The sequence below is a fragment of the Leptosomus discolor genome, chromosome 12 (genome assembly GCF_034619465.1).
Source record: "Leptosomus discolor isolate bLepDis1 chromosome 12, bLepDis1.hap2, whole genome shotgun sequence".
Classification (NCBI taxonomy): domain Eukaryota; kingdom Metazoa; phylum Chordata; class Aves; order Leptosomiformes; family Leptosomidae; genus Leptosomus; species Leptosomus discolor.
In genome coordinates, this window is record NC_141402.1 from 5887934 (window position 1) to 5909981 (window position 22048).

At 35.3% G+C, this 22048-nt stretch overlaps 1 protein-coding gene across 1 annotated transcript in view; it reads right to left on the reverse strand.

The window, feature by feature from the left end:
• Nucleotides 1-277: 277 nt before the first annotated feature.
• PDE3B (phosphodiesterase 3B) overlaps nt 278-22048 on the reverse strand; it is an 89140-nt gene continuing 67369 nt past the window's right edge. Inside the window, exons 4-16 of the mRNA XM_086471978.1 lie at nt 19390-19532; nt 16219-16325; nt 13684-13894; nt 13066-13139; nt 12437-12540; nt 11528-11662; nt 9276-9387; nt 8371-8484; nt 5550-5749; nt 3583-3786; nt 3049-3210; nt 1594-1843; nt 278-1264 (exon numbers count right to left, since the gene is read on the reverse strand). Coding sequence (XP_086328104.1) covers nt 1038-1264; nt 1594-1843; nt 3049-3210; nt 3583-3786; nt 5550-5749; nt 8371-8484; nt 9276-9387; nt 11528-11662; nt 12437-12540; nt 13066-13139; nt 13684-13894; nt 16219-16325; nt 19390-19532 — 2043 coding nt within the window. The 3' untranslated portion in view covers nt 278-1037. The remainder of the gene's footprint in view (nt 1265-1593; nt 1844-3048; nt 3211-3582; nt 3787-5549; nt 5750-8370; nt 8485-9275; nt 9388-11527; nt 11663-12436; nt 12541-13065; nt 13140-13683; nt 13895-16218; nt 16326-19389; nt 19533-22048) is intronic.

Below are 22048 nucleotides of genomic sequence, written 5' to 3' on the forward strand. Positions count from 1 at the left end.
AAAGATGTGGGGCACATTAAAATGCACTAGCCATTTTGAAACAGTAGTTTATGTCTTTTTTTTTTTTTTTTTTTAAAAAAAAAAAATCTTTAATTCTCCTAAAGTTTTACATACAAAGAACAAATGAAATACGTTCTTATTTCCTTAAAATTTAATACCGAAATGGGTGCAAGATAAAAATCTATGATGTGACTGACTTGTTTTTAAACAGGAACCTGAGTAAGGGCAGGAAATATAGCATTATGACTACAAGAATAACATGTCTTAACAATTTAAGTAGCTGAACTGTTTTTTAATGTTCTACCACAAAACAGCAAGGCAACAGATGATAATGGCCTTGTATTCAATGAATTATCATGAACACCCACTGCAAACCTGAATATTTTCTGCAAAAATAAAACATCAGATTATGCACAATAATAAAAAGCATCAGAAATAGATGCACCTGGATTTTTTTTCTTTTTTAAACCACAAATATCAGAATTCAGCATTTACGTCACAGTCTTTGAACAGTTGCTCTGAGATGACTACATTAAGCACGCTGCGGCACTAAGTAGACATCCCACAACAGGCTTGCACTGCAACAGTAACATAGTTTTCATACAGGCACAGACTTTTTCTCATTCATGTTCAAAACAACATGAAATAAACAACTCAAGACAATATTAGGATTCATCCCTTGCTACCAAAAAGTTCTTGCCACTTTGGTAATTGAAGTCACTGAATGTTTTTAAAAATTGCAGGTACCTCAAGGAAAAGAAGAGTTCCATATTCAGCAAGGCAGCATTATATCAGGATATTTTATACCAACTAAGGCATAAAGAACTTTGCATCAGGGTATACAATACTCAATCTCTGAATAAAGTCTCATATTCTGTGCGGCGAAAGTGCATAGGAGTGGGATTCCACTAGAGTAGAAAGAATCCTCTCACAGTATTAAGGCCTTTCAATTTTATGTGAACTGTGTCAGGCTAAAGTCAGCACAGTGGAAAAAAAATTAGGCTATCATCATACTGGACACCACTGAAGAAGTTTTCTTAGCATGTCTTGTCTTCTCCTAGTTGTCGCTCATCTTCTTCATCAGCTTCCTCAATAACCTGAATTTCGTCTGCTTGAGGTAAAGATGAGATCTCGGTCAGCAGTTTAGCTCCTTCAGCTTTATTTTTTTCTTCCTCTTCAATCACTTTCTTCCATATTTTGTGATTTTCACTGAGATGGTGTATTAGCTGGCAAAATATCCGTCTACCTTTTTTTCTTTGAGCTTCTGTAAAATCATAAGCATATTTGTTTAAGATTAAAGTAACTGTATTTTACACATACAAAACCACATTGCGAGACAGATGTAAATTTGAGCAAAACGCATGGATGCTTATTCAGAATATTTAAATAGTGACATGGCAAAGGATAACAATGAGTTTCTGTTTCAAATTTCAATCCTTCTGGTATTAACAAAAATTATATTAAAAGAGTAAAATTTATGAAGCAGCCTAATTGCAAAATCTACAACAGTTGTACTATGCAATTTCGACCATCATTGCTATATCTGAAACTTAAATGACAACCGTATGTGTCAACTGAAATACAGAAACTTACTTAAAATAAGATCATCTTCCATTTGTTCATCATCACTTTCTAACTGTGCTCCATCATCATCTTCAGTACTTTCTGCATCATCCTCCTCTTCATCAACCCATTGCCCTGGAAGCAACCCAGCTGCATTATAGGAATTACAAAGGGGGCCAACGATGTGAGTGATGAAAGATTCTTGCAGTTTTGCAAGCTGTGGGGAAGAACGATCCATGAAGGGGCTTATCGGTAATCCAAGACTTGCTTCTTCATCACCCTCAAAAAGAAATGAAAAAACTTGTCAGAACTTCTCACGCAATTACTTCAAGTTTTTATTTTAAAGATTACTTTTAAGAAACCAAGTAAACATCACAGGGATTGTATCTTTTTACTAGAGGCAATAATAGTACAGACTAAGCAAATTAAAATGTAATTAGGTCAATTTAAAATAAAGACACATTATGGCTCAGACTTGCACAGCCCATAATCCTCCCTTCAGCTTTGCTGTGAGATACCCTTGTGCATGGGTGGAGAACTAGTTCTACTGCAGCTGCTACTCCTCTGCCTTTACAGGATGGCTTCAGGGCAGGCAGAGATTTGACTTCAATTGCTGAGCTGATGAACAGAGAAAGTGGGAAAGCAGTCAGCTAGAGTAAGGCACTCTGGTAAATGGCTTCCCCCAAGAGTCATAGAAGAATGAAACGAACTATAAGATTCAGAATAAAGTGGTTTGGTTTTGGTTTTTTTCCCATTTTATGAATCGGAGAAGAAAAAATTGAACCGTTGCTCATACACAACTCTGAGTTATAATCACTTACCTCAGCACTTCCGTAGACCAGACAGTTTTACAAAAAAGTTTTTCCTTAAGGAGCAACTTAGAATACTGAAGTCTTACCTTACAGTAAGCATAAGCGCTTCAGATTATTATTGCTATTGCTTAAATCTCCCTAGCAATTTTGTTGTTCACTTTTATCTTCCTAGTTTGAAAAATATTTTTCAATCCTTGGTTATTGCCTCAAAAATAGTTAACTCCTCAGAAAGCTGACTACAGGAAAATAACAGAGTAGAAATGTAGAATATATTTGAGGGGGCTTACAGAAGTTGTAAATGTAAAAATAGGCAACAAATTTTCAGACTTTTTTTCCAGTTAATCTTGATAGGATTATTTCCTGTGTAAAAATCGTATTTATATTTTAATATTGTTAGTTACTAATGAGTATTTTTAATATTTAATTTTGAAAGTTTTGAAATACCCTCTGTCTTTGCACTGTTAGCTTAATAGACATTTCCAGTCTCATGGATTCTATGCATATTCTTTGACCCAGAAACACACCAGTGAACTCCCCAAAGTGGAAGAAGTTACTTCGGTTTATCAGTAACATAACATTTAATTTAGCTGTACACTTTGTAATGCAAAGAATTTATCATTTGCCTGTCAAAACAAAACAAAACAAAAGAGTAAATCACACTTTCCATACCCACCTGTTCATAAAATTCATTAACAATGCCTTCTGTCCATTTCAGATGCAGCTCTCTAACTTTTGCTGGGCCATTAATATCTGCCAGTTTGATGCATATTTGACAGGCCAGTAAGCGATCATTTTCATTGCTCCATTCTATACCATGACTGTTGATATCGTTGACCTGGATTGAGCACACACATTTTTAAAAATTAAGTTAAAACTATTCATCAGTTTATTTTTTTTTCAGGCTTTGCAGAACAGACACTTGCATTAATTTTTGTACATAATTTTTTGTCTCATATAGTTAAAAAAAGGTCATCTGCTATCTGTCAGAAGATGGAAATGTGAGATATGATCAAGGTCTCCTGTGGATCCCTAGGTCACATCTGCTAGGCTTATTAGGCAATCTACAAAACAATATTTTTTTTAGTAAATACAATTTAAACAATATAAAACTTTAAATGCAAGGTATTAATACTAACAACTACCGAGTAGCCACACTAACATCAGTATACCGTGACCAGCTCAGTGCAGACAATAAAATGTAACAAACCTTGGCATCAAATTCTGCAAGGAAATCAAAATGCTTCTTGAGATCTGTGGCAAGGATTGCTTCAATCACTAAGAAACGAAAACGCTTGAATTCTACATGATCAAGATTTGATAAAAAGTTGTATTCCGGTCGTGATAAAAAAAGACTCCAGGCAGAAGCAGCATGGTGATTTTCTAAGACTGATCTGTCATTGTAGAGAACAGCCTACCAAAAAAAGAAAAGAAAAGAAAAAAAAAAAAACACCCACACAGAGAGATATTCGTAAATGTCAGAGTAACAATTTAAAACTATAATTAAATATTCTGAAGCTTAAGGGCTAATCACAAACAAGTCAATTAAAAAAAAAAAAAAAAGCAACTATTGGAAATTATATTTTGCCTTCTAGTCTTGAGGGTTAAAGTGAAACAAAAAGAGCAGACGAGGAAAAAAGCCCAAACAATTAGCAAAGCTTTTCTTTCCTTGAAAGTCCTTAAATATGTTCTAGTGACATCTACATTCACGCTGTAGGCACACATACACAAGCCACTTAAAACGTAGACTTTGCACTCTTGGCAGTATGTGTGGAGCACAAAAAAACCCAACAACAAAAAATCCAGACCTAAATGTATGCTTTTAATTCTTCATAGTTCCAGTATTATTTACATAAACACAAAAAGAACTCCAAAGCATTTAAAAACTGTGGTTAATGGGAAACGGTGTGGAGTATCACTAGTTTTCAATGTGCTAGTTTAATGCTGATGAATACATTTCAACTGCATATGAGTTAACTAAAATATTAAAACAGTAGTAGATTTTACTTACAACTCCCATGTTTATACAAAACATCCTAGAAAATGACTAATTGAATATCAATTAAATAGGACCTGAAAAAAATTTGTTGGAAAACTGCAAAAATAATCTTCATGTTTTGAGGAATCAAAGAGATCATTAACAATATGAATGTGTATGTTCTTGAAAATGGGAGCTCAATGTCTGTGTTGTTTATTTTATTCTTCTTTGTACACTATTTTCAGCAGAAATACCTAACTGCCTACATCCTAAACATTTTTTTGCAATAAGGAATTCCTGAAAACTGCCTGGGAAGTTCACTTTTAAAGTTTCCATCTCCTGACAAGTTGTATTGATTTCTGGTTTTCTGTGATAATTGTTGTTGATGATGTTGTTATTATTTAAGTTTCTTGTCTCTAACTTATTAAGAGAGATCCAAATAGCCATCACAAATATTCTTCCTCAGATAATATTCCACTCTTTAGATAAAAATATTTCACCATGCAGTTTAGGCATCTTTTCTTGGGTGCTTTACTTCCCTGCCCCATCTTTTTTCGTATCTGCTATTTTGTTGAGCTTTACTTTCCTTTACCTCTTTCATCTCAGCCTTTTAGACACTGAAGAGCACAGCAACTCCCTTCTTTCTACTTTCTGTTCTAACAACAAAGTGGAATATGGGAGATAACAGCCAGGATACCTTGCTGATTTGTTCTTATTTTACTCACCCTCCATTAAAGGCAATGGCTACTTACCATAAAGGACTAAGTTGAAATACAGACACTAGGCAATGCAGTTAATTGGATTATGAGAGAAATCCATCTATGTTTTCACAGTAACTGCAGACACCATTATGATTTCAGAGGACTCCCAAAACGTAAGACATCCATGAATTAGCTGCTTAGACAGTCCCAGGGCCAGGTCTCTATGAAATAATTTTTTACTCTAACCTGCATTGATTTAATATTATTTTTTAAATTGAAAATTATTTTTACACACCTACACAACCAATACGTACAAAACATATCAGAATTTATCATGGAAAAAAAAGTATTACACAAGTGAAGTACAAATTAATTTCTCCATTTCTTAAATTGGGCAAATCATCCTAAACAGGCTACAGTAGCGTTATAGAAGAGCAAAAATTTCATTATTCTGATTTCAGATACGGACAAAAAAATTCTGGTTAAAGAATTTCTTACCTGAGGTGCATTTGTAGCCACTAGAAAAGCATTTGTACGACCAGGATGATCATAATCGTGCATGGCAGCTGCTACATATAAAGCCATCAATTCTAAAGCAGGAATGTTTGATGCCAAACAACCATAACTGTCATCAGCAATAGAACAACTTTTTGAAGAAATATAGCTGACTTGAACAGGGGCAATACCACTGACTTCCTCTAAGAAAATTGAAAATACAAAAATATTTTAGAACGTTATTTCATTTATATTTTTAATACATTTTAAATTACTCAGCCAGATACTTTTGCAAACATAATCTTAATATAATTAACCTTGTAATTGTGGAGCTGAATAATCGGCAAAGAGACTTATACTTTAACAAAAAATTCATACTGTTGTTTATAGATAAACCAGCAATTTTGAAGAAAAGTTGAAATGCCAATAAGTTGCAAATTCGTCATGGCCACACACCAGTTGCCCAAAAGGGTAGGTGCATTTTTACAAATACATAGAAAGCTTCAGCTTTCTACAAGACATTGTGGAGCCTGTAGTAAGTGTCCCCAAACTGGAAAGTGGAATGTTTCTGTTCTAAAACTGATTCTTTACCTAGCACTACACACAGATATACCTCAGGATCCATTTTTTCAGACAAGATTTCCCTTCACAATGCTGAGGGATAACTATCATTCACACAAATACAGGAGACTTTCAGAGGAGGTTTGAACAGTCATAAAAAGAAATACTTTTAATTCACTGCAGTCAGAGCTCACTCTTGCCACGCAATTTTAGAAGAAAAAATGTAGACTTCACACTGTTGGCAGTATGTGTGGGGCACATATCCGCTCACTGCCCTCAGCAGAAGAGGAGAGGAAAGAAGAAAAGATTTGCCTTGGTCCTTGAAACTGTATGGTGCCTTAGAAGACACAAAGCAGAAGTCACTCTCTTCGCAGCTACAGTTCACTCGTGCTGCAGAAGGCTGGTTCTGAGGAACATTTCAGCAAGCACAGAAGGCAATCTAGTGGAACAAGGGACACCGGCCATCTAGTCTGTGCCTCTTGACTGCAGTAGAATTGTCACTTAGGTGAGAAACCAACCATAACAATCTAAACTTTTAATTATTAAAATGCACTTTTAAGTATTTGTTCCATGGGAGAGAATGAGGAGAAGGAGAAAAACTAGCAAAGATGTGCATCTCGAACTACAGATCCTGGAAAATCCACGGGAATACCAATGGTTACACATTCCTGTTAAGGTCTCTGTCAATTCTTTGCCTTCCCCTTACTGTCATGCTGCTAAAGACCTCCTGCTGTTACGCAGACCTGGAATTTCACTTCCTCCTTAAAATGACAGCACTAAAAGAGCATTCTACAGTTTCTCTCCAACCTCAACAAGGCCAAGAAAGGATCAATCAGCATCTCCCTTAGTATTTCTATAATTTGCCCATTTCTTGAACTTGCAGACATATAGGAAAATCTTGGGGGACAGTGGAAACTACTGCAAAAGGACCTAAACCCACTAAGTTAGATATATTTGCACAATAAGGAGATTCACAATTTTATTCTCCTCTTTCCCCTGGACAAAGTCACTACTTAAAAAAATTAAAAAAAAAAAAAACCAAAAAACCCAAAAAAAACCAAAAAAACCAAAACCAAAAAATGCAGTAGTACTTATTTTGTCACTGCATAATAAAAAGGGGCTCCTTAGCTTAATAGAATAAGCAAGGATTAAAAATCCCAGTAACATTTATACTGGAAGAATTCCCAAAGACTATAATTTCTTATTTTAATTATACTTTTTTTTGTAAAGGGAAAAGAAAGGATTTTTACAATTTTTCTGTCCTCCAGTCAAGTCTCCAGTCCCAACGTTTTTAACACTTAGAAAATGCAATAGGATGCAATCAGTGGATATGGACAAACTTGGAAAAAAAGAGAACGATTACAGCAGAGGGGCTAATTAGTAAGGAAGAAATAACATACACTGTGCGACGTTCTGTCGAGTTCACAAATTACTTCTTAAAATTACAGCCCTTTAAAAGCCACATGACTTAGCGTCTTGTCTTTTTTTTTTATTGCACATATAAAACAGAGTTCTTAGGGAGTGCTTGACTTCTCCATTTTATTTTTCTTAAATACATACATTTTAGTATAAAAGTGTATATTTAAAATAATTATACTTTACTTGCAATACACATTTTAGTAAAAACTACAACTCTAAGTTTAAAAGTTAATTCCATGAAGTCACAAACAACAAAAAAGCAAGCTTCATTAGAGCTAATGTCATACAAAATTCGAGTTTGGAGTCTTTATTTCTCTTTCAGGGATGCTCTTTTGCAGTATAGGGTAGTCACTTCAACGCCTGAATGTCTGCATGTGATATCTAATATAGAATTCTGAAATACTTATTTTTACACTGAAACAATTAAGAAGAACTTAATTTAAGTCAAATGTTTTGACTTTGGTATTTTCCCTTTGCTCTACTCAATTTCCCAATAAAGTTACGAAATACTAATCTAATGTATTTCAAATACTAAAAATACACTGACTGCAGCAGTATACAGGGGTTTCATTCAGCATAGAAAATTTATTAAGTGAACCTGTATTCTTGGCTAAAAAACTAACCACTACTCATCTAATAATCTTTCTAAAAATTTACTGTATGATATTTCTGATGGTGTGTACTAACATTGTGATATTTCTACTGCCTTATATTAAAATACAAAAAAATATTGAGTGATAAGAATAATTAGATATTTTCTTCCAAAGTAAGTTGTTTTACCTATTGTAGTTTGATTAAAACATTCTTACACCTAAAGAAAAAAATAACCTATGTGATTACATACCCATATCACTTTCCATTATATGCTCATTAAGAATTTGCTGAAATCCAGGAATGGGACGTGTTGTCAGATACCATACTGCGTGAAGAACATCTGTGGCATGTATACGATTATGATCTGAAAATTATCAAAATATAATAAAAAATATTATCTGAAATATAATCAAAAGGAACAAAAAGAAAAATGAAGAAATGTAATGTACCCAATTTACTATAAGGGAGATCTTTATTAAAGGAAAAATTGAATTTAAATTTTTAGTAGAGTAGCTATATCACCAAATGTTTTTAAGAAAGAAGTTAGCTAAACATCAAACATCCTCTAAGCATACTTCCTTCATCCTACCTGAGAGCCAGGAAGGGATTAAGCAGCCTTTTAAGTCAGTGATGGTGAGCCACTAGCATTGCTTCTAGTCTGATACCTGCAAGTACCTGGGTCGGTGCAAACATCTGTGACATGGTTAGGGGTGTGGGGTGGGGGTGCTGCTGGGGGGGGGGGGAGGTATTTTTTGTTTGTTTCCTTTCCCAATAAATTTGGCTGCCCTAAACAGCAAGATGAATATTTACTGTCAAAATTCTTTATTTTCTTATTATTCTATTACAAGCCTAAACCAAATTTCTATTAAATCAATAAATATTCTCTCATTGACTTCAGTATGTTTGACTCAACTACTCATTCAAATTCTTTAAGGTTATATTCAACCTACACATTAACTCACTCAGTTTTGGAGTCCACCCATTTTTTTTGCTGCAATTCATTAAATCAGTTCTAAATTCTGACAAATTTGTATTAATTAAAAATATACTAAGCTCATACATTGTCTACCTCTGTATTAAATATTAAACTAATACACACACAAAAGGAGATACACTAATATAAAAGAAAAACATTTGTAATTGGATAGTACTTACAGGGAATATCTCGGTAGCCGTTTTCTAGTGCACAGAAGTAATTCATGAATTCTTGAGTTGGGATTTTGAAAATTTCAAACAAACCAGTGTCTTGAAACAAGTTATAAGTTACCTAAATACATATTAAAATTAATTTTAGTCTGAAAAATATACCTAAGCATATTCTGCTTTTTAAACTTTAAAAATATTCCTGCTTTTAAGATTTTGCTTGCTGACATAGCTGAAAGTTACTGAAATTCCATTAAAGATTATCTGAAAATTATTGTCATGGAGACATATTTAATGATTTTTTTAATCAGAAAAATGTGGATTTTTATCATCCTCTCAAATACAAAATAAGAAAAGCTTTTATTTCTTTACTGATAAATTCTATGCACAATTGATTATTTTTTTATAATATTCTCCAAAATTTTCGTAGTGTTAAAGAACTTATGCTTTATTCCATCAGTGACCTAAAAAGAAGAAATCTATATTCTTATTTATTATGCAAAAATTCAAATTAGTTAACTGTAGTAGCAGAGCCATTAAGATAAAAAACCCAACATTTTATTTATTTTTGAGACTTTGGCAAAGCAATCCTATTTCTTTCATTCATTATGACTTATCTTGGATATTTTTAACAAAGCTAGCTAGTAAATGAAAAAATATTTCAAAAACACACTCAGAACATCCACACACATATATACTGTGCAAACGTATTATCATTTACAAGTAGAACTTAGTTACTACAAAGACCTAACACCCTCCAAGGCTGCAAATACTGAGAAAGCTTTTCAAAACAAGTCCCTGCTACCCATTTTTGTCACTTCTTTCCCAGACACTTGAGAGAAAGAATAAGTTCTGAAGTGTGGGAGGTGCTCAAAGGAACAGGAGGGCAAACCGAGGGGACATCCCTACTTCCACCTGTCCCAGCCATTCCCCTTACACATACCCAATCTGCAAACCTTACAACCGATGATGGCAAAATACAGTTTTTAATTGGCTCTTAAGTAAGATCTGTATCAGAACCTTACAGCAGAACAGACAAAAGGACTAGGGTGGGAAGAGAAGGACGAGTAGTACGCACACACACCGAATCAGGAAGAACTGATCCAGTAATTCTGGTAGAGTTACGTAGAAACCTGCACACTTAAGTACTTACAGGTTTGAACTGTCCCCTAGCTTGCACTCAAACGAAATGCAAGCTACGGTGGCTCACAGAGTACTAGTATGCTGCAGTGAAATCCACTCAGAAGTGGATTCTAGTCTGTACATTAACTGTCGTCACTAAATGAAGTGACAAGAGACCTGAAACGTTTGATCAAACAAAACTAATTGAAGATTTAAAACCACATCCAGAATACCATGTATTGTGAAGAAAAAGACAGTATCTAATGACAAAAATGAAATTATCCCCACTGTTTTCTCCTTTCTTCAGTATAGCTACAGGCCTATGCTTCCCACTGCACCAGAGTGCTTCTAACCTGTTTCCTTCCCTCCAGCTGATTGTTCCTAGCACTACCCTTGAACAAGAGTAACATGCATTCTACCCCAGGGTAGGAAAAAAAGTACTGGCAATAAAAATATTTTGTGGTCAGATCAGAAGCAAATCCAGCTCATACTATAGCTTCATGATTGCTAAATCCAGTATAAAGAAAGAGAGAGAAGCTTCCAGATGACATTGATGAATGGGAGAGGCTGGGGAAGAGCAAACAGGATCATATTTTTGCACCTGCCAGTAGGTTGGCTTCAGCACAACACGAAAATGCACGAAAGAGCTTAGTAATAAGTCAGAAAGAGATAAAAGGGATACTACATGCAGAAAGCAGCATGGAAAAAAATCCCATTGTTTGTAGGATCAAGAGGCAAAAGACTGCCTAAAAGATCACTTCTCTTCCCCCACAGGTGTAGCTCTGGCAGAAATATTTTACTGAAATAAAGAAAAAAGAAATGGTTGACAAACAAGGTAGTAATTCTGAATGCAGGAGACAATTTTTCATAGGAAATGGCATATTACTACAAAACCTAGTAAGTGTGAATCTGACCATTTTTTACATTGAGAATAAAATGCAGAAAATTTGGAGCAAGTTGTCTATAGATATATCACTTTTTATGGTTTACAATGAAATGGAATACATGAGAAACGATATTTCTACTTTTCAAGTTAGCATTCATGCATATATGTTGACTGCAGAATTTCTTCACAGTTTAAATAAAATATATAAGCATGACAGCTTTACACACCCTCCCTCATATAATGAAAGACAACAGACCTGACTAAGGATCCTTCCAGACTGGTCTCCCATTTCTTGTACAAGGTCAAAAATTTGGAAATTCCAATTGGTCATCTTCTCCATCAGTGAATCATGGTCTAATAACGTTGTTTCTAATGTAGGACTCTGCTCCACCTGTATGAGAGTAAGGTACTTTATCATCTCTAAAATAACAACGAAATCTCACCTGTCAGTTGTCTTGAAAAAAAAACACATGAAAATGATAAATCATTATTGAAGTTTTTGAACGGTGCTGTAATCATAAATCAATAGTACAAATCATAAATCAATAGTACAAATAGCACAGTTAAGGGCTTGACTCCACATTTTGAGGCAGCAGATTCCAGGGCTTTCTGAGATGGTGCTAAATTTTCATTCTTATTTCTTTTTAAACAAGATGAGTGAATAAAACAAAGCAAAAGTATGCACAGACTAACAAAACATTTACTGAGCTTTAACAGTTCATTAATTGAACAAGCCTTAAAAAATTTGATATATAAACCCAAAGCATTAGTAAAGCCTAAACCATTTGTCTTCCTGTGCTTCCAATATACTGCACAGTATGAACATTCATTTGTAAGTCTCACTGAAACTGCCACATCTTTCATAACCTTCCAAGAGAAAATACTAGTCAATCAGTGTTTGAGCATGCTATCAACATTAAATCTATACCAATTAATTCTGGTCACCAAAAAATTAATACAATCACCATTTTTCTTGTAATTTGCTAATGAAATTTATACAAGCTGGAAATACACAATTGTTAAACGAAAACTGGAATTCCAATGATGCACCATTTCCCTTCAGAAATTACATTTCTTAGTAATGCAAAGACCTCGATGGCATGTTAGAAATGATAAATACTGTATCGGTAAGTTATTGCAAGTTTTTTTGCAATTACATGCTTACAAGCAGATTATTTTGTGTTTGATCGATCATTTCCTTCCTTTCATCTTTTTTCTTCTCTGTACGGTGGAAAGATTCTTTTGTAAGACTAGTACTTCCAGTTTCACCTTAAAGAAAATACATACATAAATACTATATCAATAATTTATTTCTAAGTTACTACTGTGTTAATAATTCTTGAACTGATCAGAGGGATTCTTCACAGAAATATAAGAGATAACTTATTTCTAAACCATTTTTATTTCAGAATTTAAGAACAAAAAAGTTGTAAAGGACAAAATTTATTATACAAAACCTATTAGGAGATTGAGAAAAGCTAGAACCATAACTTTACTTGCAAAAAATTGACTCAGTGATTAGTTTAGCCGAGATGGCAGAGAACTCGTTTGACATATGAAGTACAGAACTATAAAGCTACAAGTGGAAGCCTATTATAAAATCCTCACTCTGAAGCAGGCAATATTTTAGATTATCCTGATTATCCTGAGTCACAAATGAAAATAAAATAAATGCATATGAGTTACCTTAAGTATAGGAAAATTTTCATGTAGAAATATAAAAATTTTATTTTAATTTGCTTTAAAAGAAAAAGGCAAGTTGGTATCAAATATTTGTCTATTTTTAAATCCCACCTGGTTTTCTGTCTTTATTTTCTGCAAATTCTGGTTCTGGTGTTGGAACAGGCTTGAGCATCTGACGTCCACAGCTTACAGAATACATGAAAAATATTTACAATATTCAGTAATTTTCTTCTTTTACTACTGCTGTGTTGTACTGAAAAATAACTGCAAATCACTTTGCTTAAAAAGGCATCCTTCTGAAGGTTCCTCCTCCAAGTGACCTTCAGTATTTTCTCCCAAATATTGCATACACGGATTTAGACTGTACTTAGAAAATAATCGACCCTGGACTCACCTCCATGAATTAATAAAGTAGACCTAATTATTTAGAAAGTATTCAAAAATACAGAATTCAATTCCCAGGTAGGAAGTCCTCCTTTTCTAAAAATCCATAAAATATTGTTACTCTGCAGTAACTGCTGCTTTCAAGGATGAGCCATTTCAAATCAATGGCATACATACAGCATTCTTCAGTCTCCCCTAGATAATACAGTTACAGATTATTATGAGATCATATGCCCTTTTTTCAATACTAGTAGATGGATAGGTCTTGTTACATTTTTTTCATTTTAATTGTATTCTTTTCAATGCATATGAAGTTACTAAAAAATGTAACAGAGTTTACAGTACCTGCTACACATATAACCTACAGGTGTTTTAACTTGCTGCTGAAAATCTGGAGAACTAAATGTGTGTCCTGGAGGCTTATGTATAGTAATGCTTGGTTTTGTAAGAAAATCAGCAGTATCAGGAAATTCTACAGGTGACCAGCTGCTGAAAGCCCCACTGGAGACAGATCCATGAGTAGGTGAACCCACAGGACTCAGGCCAGGAGAAGCACCTTCCAAAACAAACATTATGAATTCAGATTACAATAAAAATATTACTGTTTAGAAAGACTGAAATTAAACTACAAGAACCTTTATAAATTGTGAAAGATATGCAAGTTTTTAAAACACAGTGTATAGTTCGCCCTGTCAAACACATATAAAGTAAGTAGCTATATCTATTCCAAATTTTGAGATCTAAAACTATGCAGCAGTCTAGGCTACACATCTGAACAGCAAACTATGTAACGTGTTGTAACATCTGGCTTTCAAATGTTTGGCTTTAGTTTCAGCTTTAGGAAAATTTAGTCAGTAGCCGAAACTTTCCATATTCCTTCCTGATTCAGGATTGCTTTTTTAAATTTTCCGGGGGGGGAGGGGGGGGGGGGGAGCGGGGGGCGGGGGGTGGGAAATCAAAAATCAAAACCAGTTCATAGAAAAAAATCTTTTACCTCATTGCTTTGCAATAAAGAAAAATCATGCCTGAGACATTTCCAAAAACAAAGTACAAAAATCAAAATGTTATAACTGTATTTTTGAAGCAAGGTATTAAAGTGGGCAGATAGTGGCCTTTTTTCACAATGATGTACCTTTTTTTCATTGGCATGATAATCTAGCTAAATCTGCCTAACGAGTGATTGGGAAAAAAAAGTAATCTAAAGTTTTCTCATGGGTAACTGGAGATAAAAAACAAACAAACAAACCAACCACAAAACTCCATCTTCCTTAGGTCCATGAAATTCCCCATTCCTGTTCAAACAGTAAGCTAGGGTTTACTTCAGGCTTCTGTCTGTGAAATCTAGGAAAGCAAGCTGGTAAATCTGGACTTTGGCTACTCTGTACCTAACATGAACTTACAACAAAATTTTGCATTAAGCCAAAACATCGTTTCTTTCCCTTGTGAAAATATACAAAAGACAGGTTATCTATGAGTGCCCAAGGTAAGTTATAGCCATTGTAAATACACTTGAATCAAAAAGAATAAAGTGCGTATGAGCAAAATAATGAGGTATTCTTTGGACTTTCCAAAGCTGAATCATTCATTCTGCAGCAAACTATGAAGCAAAAGATCAGTTTTATGACTGTACAGTGCCTGATAACAAACTACTAAGAGCATATACAGTATTGCCCTTAAATAAGGAATGCATAGATTATACACTTTCAACAGTGGCATAGGCTACACTGACTTGACTCACATACCCTAAGAGTAATATGTAATTATGTTTTGTTACAATAAAAGACACATTTTTGAAGTCCACGTTGCTAGGTGCAGAGACAGAAGTTTCAGAAAGCAAATGTCTCTTCACTGTTGCAAAGAAAGATCTGGAAAGTTTAGAAGCAATTTGCAAACTCCCTCCCAAAACTAAAACATACTAATACTCTAATGTCGGTTACTTAATTTCATCCCTTCCACATGTACACATTCAGCAGGTTTTAATGCATCTCATTGTGCTCTGTATTTTCCACAAGATTCAAAGTGGAAAAGTGCAGGAGGCAGCCCAGCTTTCTATGAATAGAGAACCATTGAGAATACGCAACAACGTGTTCACACGAGGATCTGGTGTGAGTTCATGTTTCTTGGTGTTCAGAAGAGTGAAAGTGAAACAACCAAATCATTAATAAGTAATACAGAGAAAACTGGTGAGGTTTTGGGTTTTAAAAGAAAAAAATAAAAATTTGAAAGTGCATTCATCTCTCTCAATCCAACGTACATATTTCAACTTTTATAAAACAAATTAGAGAGGTTGTTATTTTTAAATCATGCTAAAACGGATAGGTAGAAATGTCAAAAGAAGTCATTTTCAAGTCTTCACTTAATATGGGCAAACAGACTAGTTATAATCTCTGAAATACTGATATACACATTATTTCAGCACTGCTGTTATAGTATCTACTAGCTTATTACACTGACAGTGTTAGAATAAAGTCTACTCCAACTCCTTCCAAAATTTGTGTAAATATTAATCTCAGATGACTATCAGGTATTTAGGAGTGTCGAAGTTACATTGCTCCATTACAAAAAGCATAATTACTAAAAATGGTCCCTTAATGTATGTGAATGTTGCAATTTTCAACAGGTACCAACCACACAAAATTATAACGTTTTGCAGCTACACAGCATTGGGTGAATAGCTGAGATTCCTACAAAGTTGATGTTCACTGTAGTTTTGAGTATTCTTAGAAGCCGATTAAAAATGGAATATTTTTTAAATATATGCAACATGCTGATGTTATTTTAGTACTACATTTACTTCAAAAAAAAACCCCAATTGTATACATGATGTACTAATTACTACCTTGACATTCTGCCACTAAGCTAGAAATTGCACGGTCTTACCTGCTCGTCTGAGACCTATATGATGAGTCAATGTCATAGAAGATGATCTTTGTTTTGGTATTGTCAGCAAGTTTGCACCAAAAGACCCATTTGAATGAGATCCTTGGCTGAAAATAAAACAGTGAAAATTTTTTTTCTTTCCTACCTGGCCTCCATTTTTATTAAATAAAATGCTTATAAAGCAGCCAGACTGCTCTGTTAGAGGTCCAGCACCATTCAACAAAAAGAGAGTACTAAAAAGCAGTCAAATTCAAGATCAGCTAGACAATATATGTCAATCATATGGAATAAAAGCTGCTGGGTATTGGGTGAGAGCAACAGAAAACTTTATGCAGCCCTAAAATGATATAATAAGTATATTCAGACGACGTGCCATAGGTTTTACTTTCTAACATGTTATTTGCTGTTCTTGAACGTTTTAGCAATGCAGGATATTTTCTAACAGATCTGAGATTGGTTGCTTTGGAAATACCATTACAATCTTAGGCAGCCAAGCTTGCTTTTCAAATCAATTTTCTATAGTTAATTAATAATTCCATTTATTATAATCTTAAAACTAAAGCTGTTTTTCACGTAGTCACTGCACATCAGTAGCTAAATCGTTAAACTTGATTGTTGAATTATGCCATCTGCTGTTCTAAGCATGAAACTGCACTCCGAAATTCCAATTGCATCTTTATGAAACAAAAATGTGATATGCCATTAAAAATAACTGTATACGCATACTTTAAAGTGAAAATAGTTTATGTTAAACGAATCATTTCATTTCACTATGGGAAAACAGTATCTACTGAAACAGATTTAATCTTGTTTAGTCAGATGTCAAATAAAAGTCAAATACAGAAATAATACCTGATCTCCCATCATTTGTTTAAATATAAATACAAAAAATAAGTTCAAGAATAAACACAGATTTATTCTTCTGAAGTCTGATGTTGACATGTTAGTCAACTTTAAAAAAATGTTTGGGTTGACAACTGGGCTAGATTGAACTTTTCACGCTATTAGCTATCATAGCGTACATGTATGCTTTTAAAGCACATAAAAATGCTGCAACAGTATTTAGTGTAGGAAGACTATATATTAAGCAAGGACAGTTCATCTTGAACCAGTGTTTGAATGAGAAACCAAATGAAGAACCTGCAAGCAAATAAAACAGCAGCTCTCAAGAGTTACTTTTGAACACTGTCTGGATGGATTAAAAAAAATCTGGAACATTAAATCAAATTTTGTAGCCCCATTAATTTATTGTACATCTATGTAATATCTTACCTTTCTCAACTCAGCTAGAATTCAGTTGAAAGCACTCATTGTACATAAAAAAAGTTTTGATTTTTCATAAGCTTTCCTCCTAGTGAACAGTTTGCTGTTTCACTCTCCCTTTTTACTAACATTCATTGGGTCCTTCATTGGGCTGAATCAGCTCCCCAAGGCAGGGAAAACTGTCTTTTTATTGCTGAGACTTCTGACAATTTACAGGGGTGACTCAAGAGCCACAGGCAATGGCAGGAAGTACTCAAGGAACGCAGGACTGACTCTTACAGCAGCAGAAACAGCGTTCAGCTATTTCATCTAACATTATCTGCAAGGTAAGCACCCCTGGGGGGGGTTGAGATGATGACGGGTTAGGAGTTCAAGGGAACCAGATAAGAACGACCCCTGGAAGATGCAAGGAGACAGGGACACTGCAAGCACTGGCAAGAACTCTGAAGGGCAGGGCACAAACCCCGAAAAAGCGAACACATGTTCTAGGGCTGTATGGGGGTGGACAGGAGCAGGGAAGGGGAACACGACTAACTAGAAGTGCCAGTCATCAGGGTCAAGAGAGAATTTAAATGTGATGGAGTATGAGCGAGGGTGTTTTCCATATCACTGCTTTTAATTGGGTGAGCCTGAGTCTTTGGTCAGCAGGAGCTGTGAGGAAATCCTCTGTAAACATACGCTGCCTCTGCACCAGACACTGAAGTCCCACGGTTTGTAAGTTTAAAGTGATTTCTCTAGTCTCTGCTTATTTCCAGTGGATACAAATGACGAGATTCTGCCAAACACTGATAACCAAATCAGCATGAAAACACAATCTTTAACCTACTACTACTGCTACTATTACTGTCTTCAATTATATTTTATACACAAACAACAGTTGGTTTACTATGTAAAAGCCTGAAAAGTGTATTTTATTCAAGGGGGAAAAGCCACTGACAAGGGCTAAATTATTTAAATGGTTTACTTTTATTTATCAATATTATATTTAATTTCAATTCTTAGACATGTGTATATAAAGTTTCATCCACTACTAGTAATCGGTTATCAGCCTAAGTCATATTTAAAAAATACGTATATTATGTTTTCCTTATGACCTATGTAAAACCATTAAAGTCTTAATGGCTACCAAGCATTAAAAAAAAAAAAAGAAAAAAGAAAAAAAGAAAAACCACACACATTTTTATGGATTTAAGCTGCAACACAATTTCAAACATCTGTTGTACTTTTCTTACAAGATATTGAGGAAAGCCATACACTATTACACATCTGAATAAATATGTGAAGTTCAACTCATGTACAACATTAAACAAAAAGAAAAAATGTACATTTATTTTAATCCTAATTTAAAATATAATCTTAATTCTGGAAATAAAAGCTTTATTTGCACCATATTGACTAAATAAGTAGAGAGAGATGACTTTCTCGATCTACCTTTACTGCTTGCTTGATGACTGTAGGAATAATAAATGTTGCAACAAACACAACAGTGGCTACCAAAAGCAAGAAAGTGATATCATCTTTTTCATTAGAAAACACATTTTGGGGTATGTGGAAGTTGGAAACTGATACATATTTTAAGTAAAAGGGAGAGGGAGGAAGTCAGTAAAGGTTTAGAGGTTAAAGTAGTTTGTTTTGCAATCATGTATGTTGGACTTTTTTTTCCTTTCCTACTAAAACTGATATCCAGGCCTACTTAGTATGACAGAGCATGCCACTCAGCCTCAGAATGACCCGATTTATACTTGAGATCAAACAGCGTTATAAAGTATAGTATATAATTAACTTGAAACATTTTCCAGTTTACGTTGGCAGAATTTGGAGACTTAATTCACAAGATTTTACATTAAATACTTCCGCTGCCAAGTTCCAACATTTATTATTGCCTTTAAAATGTGGCTAAGTGCTTACCTTGACACGTTATATTCCTGATGAGATCTCTTGCTGTTACTCCGGTCCCATCTAGAAGATGTTGATTCTATAGGTTGAATGCCAGAAACTCCTGAAGTTCGTCTCAGCTGTGGTGTTGGCAGGCTATTCCTGCTATTTAATCCCTGTTGAGTAATTTATCCATGGTTAAAATCTATATAATTAAAAATAGATACTAAAATTTTATTTATTGTTTGTGCAGACTATTTATTATTAATTTTTTACAGTCCTAATCAGTAAGTACGATATCTTACATTCACTCTTATTGCTCAAGAAAATAAAAAAGATGCAATCAAATTATTTTGCTTACTGGGAATAATTGTTTTTCATATCTCATTTTTTCTTTCCCCAAATTAACTTATGTAAAGATACTTGTAGTCTGAAATCCATGTGGTCCAATGATTACTCTTCAGACCTTTTAAAAATTGAGATCTTCTAGAGACAGCCAGTTGCTATAGGATTATAGATTCTTTTTTCTACCTATCCCAATCATATGACTACATAGTCAGCTCTCCAGCTCTCAGGGTAGCCTGAAATTTTGGTAACTCAGAAGCTAAATATTGGCATATTCCACAACATTGTGGAACCTGTGGAAAGAGTGATGCACAATGCACAGGGTCAGTTCTGGTCCGTCAAGCCTCCCTCTCTGCTTCCATACCAGTCCCACAGCACCTGGGCAGCTTCCCAGGCACCTCACCACTCCCAGCCTGGAAGCTGTGTTCGTTTAGGCACACTGCAGCCCAGACACTGGGAATCACCACTGTACTTGAACACAAAGCCCTCTGTAAAGCAGGGTGATGGCACTCGAACAGTGCTGTACGGAAATAACTCAGGACTGCCTTACTCTGCCTTACCGAAATACCCCCAGAAAAGTATTCCCGTGTTTAAACAGTAACTAGTAGCACCTAACTAATAGAAAGGGTAGGATCACCGGACTGAAACTGCAAAGCCAGCTCTGGCATATCTGCATCCATTGCACAGATAACCTATACATTGCATTTCAAACAAATTAATAAAAAAACCCAAACCTCTCTGACTGCATTCAGTCCACAATCCACATGTTACTTAGCCCTAGATTTGGCCATTCAAGGGGGGAAGGGGGGGGAAGATTCTTCTGCATAATTCAGATGTGCGTAAACAGATCTTGCAAAGTAAAAAGGATGCCAGGAAAAAAATGTTTAAAACAAAAAATCCGAAGCAATATTTGCAGTCTTGAGTAAGGTCTGCAGGGTCATGTGCGAGGACATGTGACCCTCGGATACTACCACTTCAAAAGTCTGGCAGAAATTACTTTGCAATTTTAAGCTTCATCAGGTGGTCAAAGATCATACTTAACTCACAAAGCTACAACATATTTCAAAAAAAAAAAAAAAAAGAAACAGTGCTGACACAAAAGAGCACAGCCTCTTCCCCTGAAAAATCAGACTGCTTTGAGTCCTTGAGATGGGATGTACCTTCACTCTGCTTTGCTGCAAAGCCACACTCACAGCCACAAAGGTGGATCTGGACAGGCCGAGTAAGACCGCCACCTCGCCCACAGAAGCATGCAGCAGGCCTTAACCAGCCCTCCTGAAAGCGACCCGGCGGAGCGTATTCTGCGTGCCGTCATTCAGGGGTAACGCTCTCGGGCTGCAGTGGACTTCCCTGTCAGTGGGCCACATCAGCCTCACCTGCCTGCTCTCTACAGCATGGGCAGCGCAGCTGAAAATCCCCGACGTTGGAGAAGAAAGGTCTGCTCCCTGACACAAGTGCACGTTAGCACAGCATGGAAAGATGGCCCCCACACCTGCACTTAATTTTTCTTCTTCTTGGCTACTCTAAGAATGAGAGGACACTGGGGATATGACAAATCTCCAGAACTTTCCCCTACTAAAGAAGCAGAGAATAAACAAAACATGGGCAGCAAAGGATTAGGGAACTCCGGATCACTCTATGCTAGCAAAGTCCCTGGTAATCATTATAGAAAGGGGAAAAGGTGCTCTGGAAACAAAATTTAGACTGTGCCAGAAATCACAGTTGTTATGAAAAGAGTTTCAGTTACCAGCAATAACAAGGCCAGGAGACAAGGAATGTGGATACACACTCAAGTGCTTGCCTAGACAACTTTTACTTGCCTAAAGTGTGAAAACTGTTAAAATCGTGACTGTTGATAACATCAGAAATCCACCAGTCTGGCAAGCAGTCTACTGTCATACGCTAGTAAATCTGGGGACAGCTCTGTCACGATGGCACTGAAAAGTCTTTCTATTGCAGAGCAGCCCTGAGATATTTTTTGTCTAACTAAGATTTCCTGTTTATTTTTTAGGAATTTAAAGAGACTGATCAGTAAACAGCACCAACTGGGCAGTTTATGCTTTCCAAGTTGTTGACTATCAAGAAACTCAGAGTGAAGAGTTAGCATTAGATAACCAGTTACGGCTAGCCCAAGGGCTGAAGCCCAGTTTCAGCTTCTTTCTTTCCCTTGTTTTTTTTTTTTCCTTTTTTTCTACCAAAGAGAACAGGAAGTTCCACATTCAGGAAAGAGAGAATGGGAACCTTTCAATATAGTCTGAAAGGTCCCATTTTGAAGAAATACTTTCTTGTGATTTCCTTTGATGTGTCATAACCTGGAGTTTGTGCTGACTTACCTGGTTTTTGACAG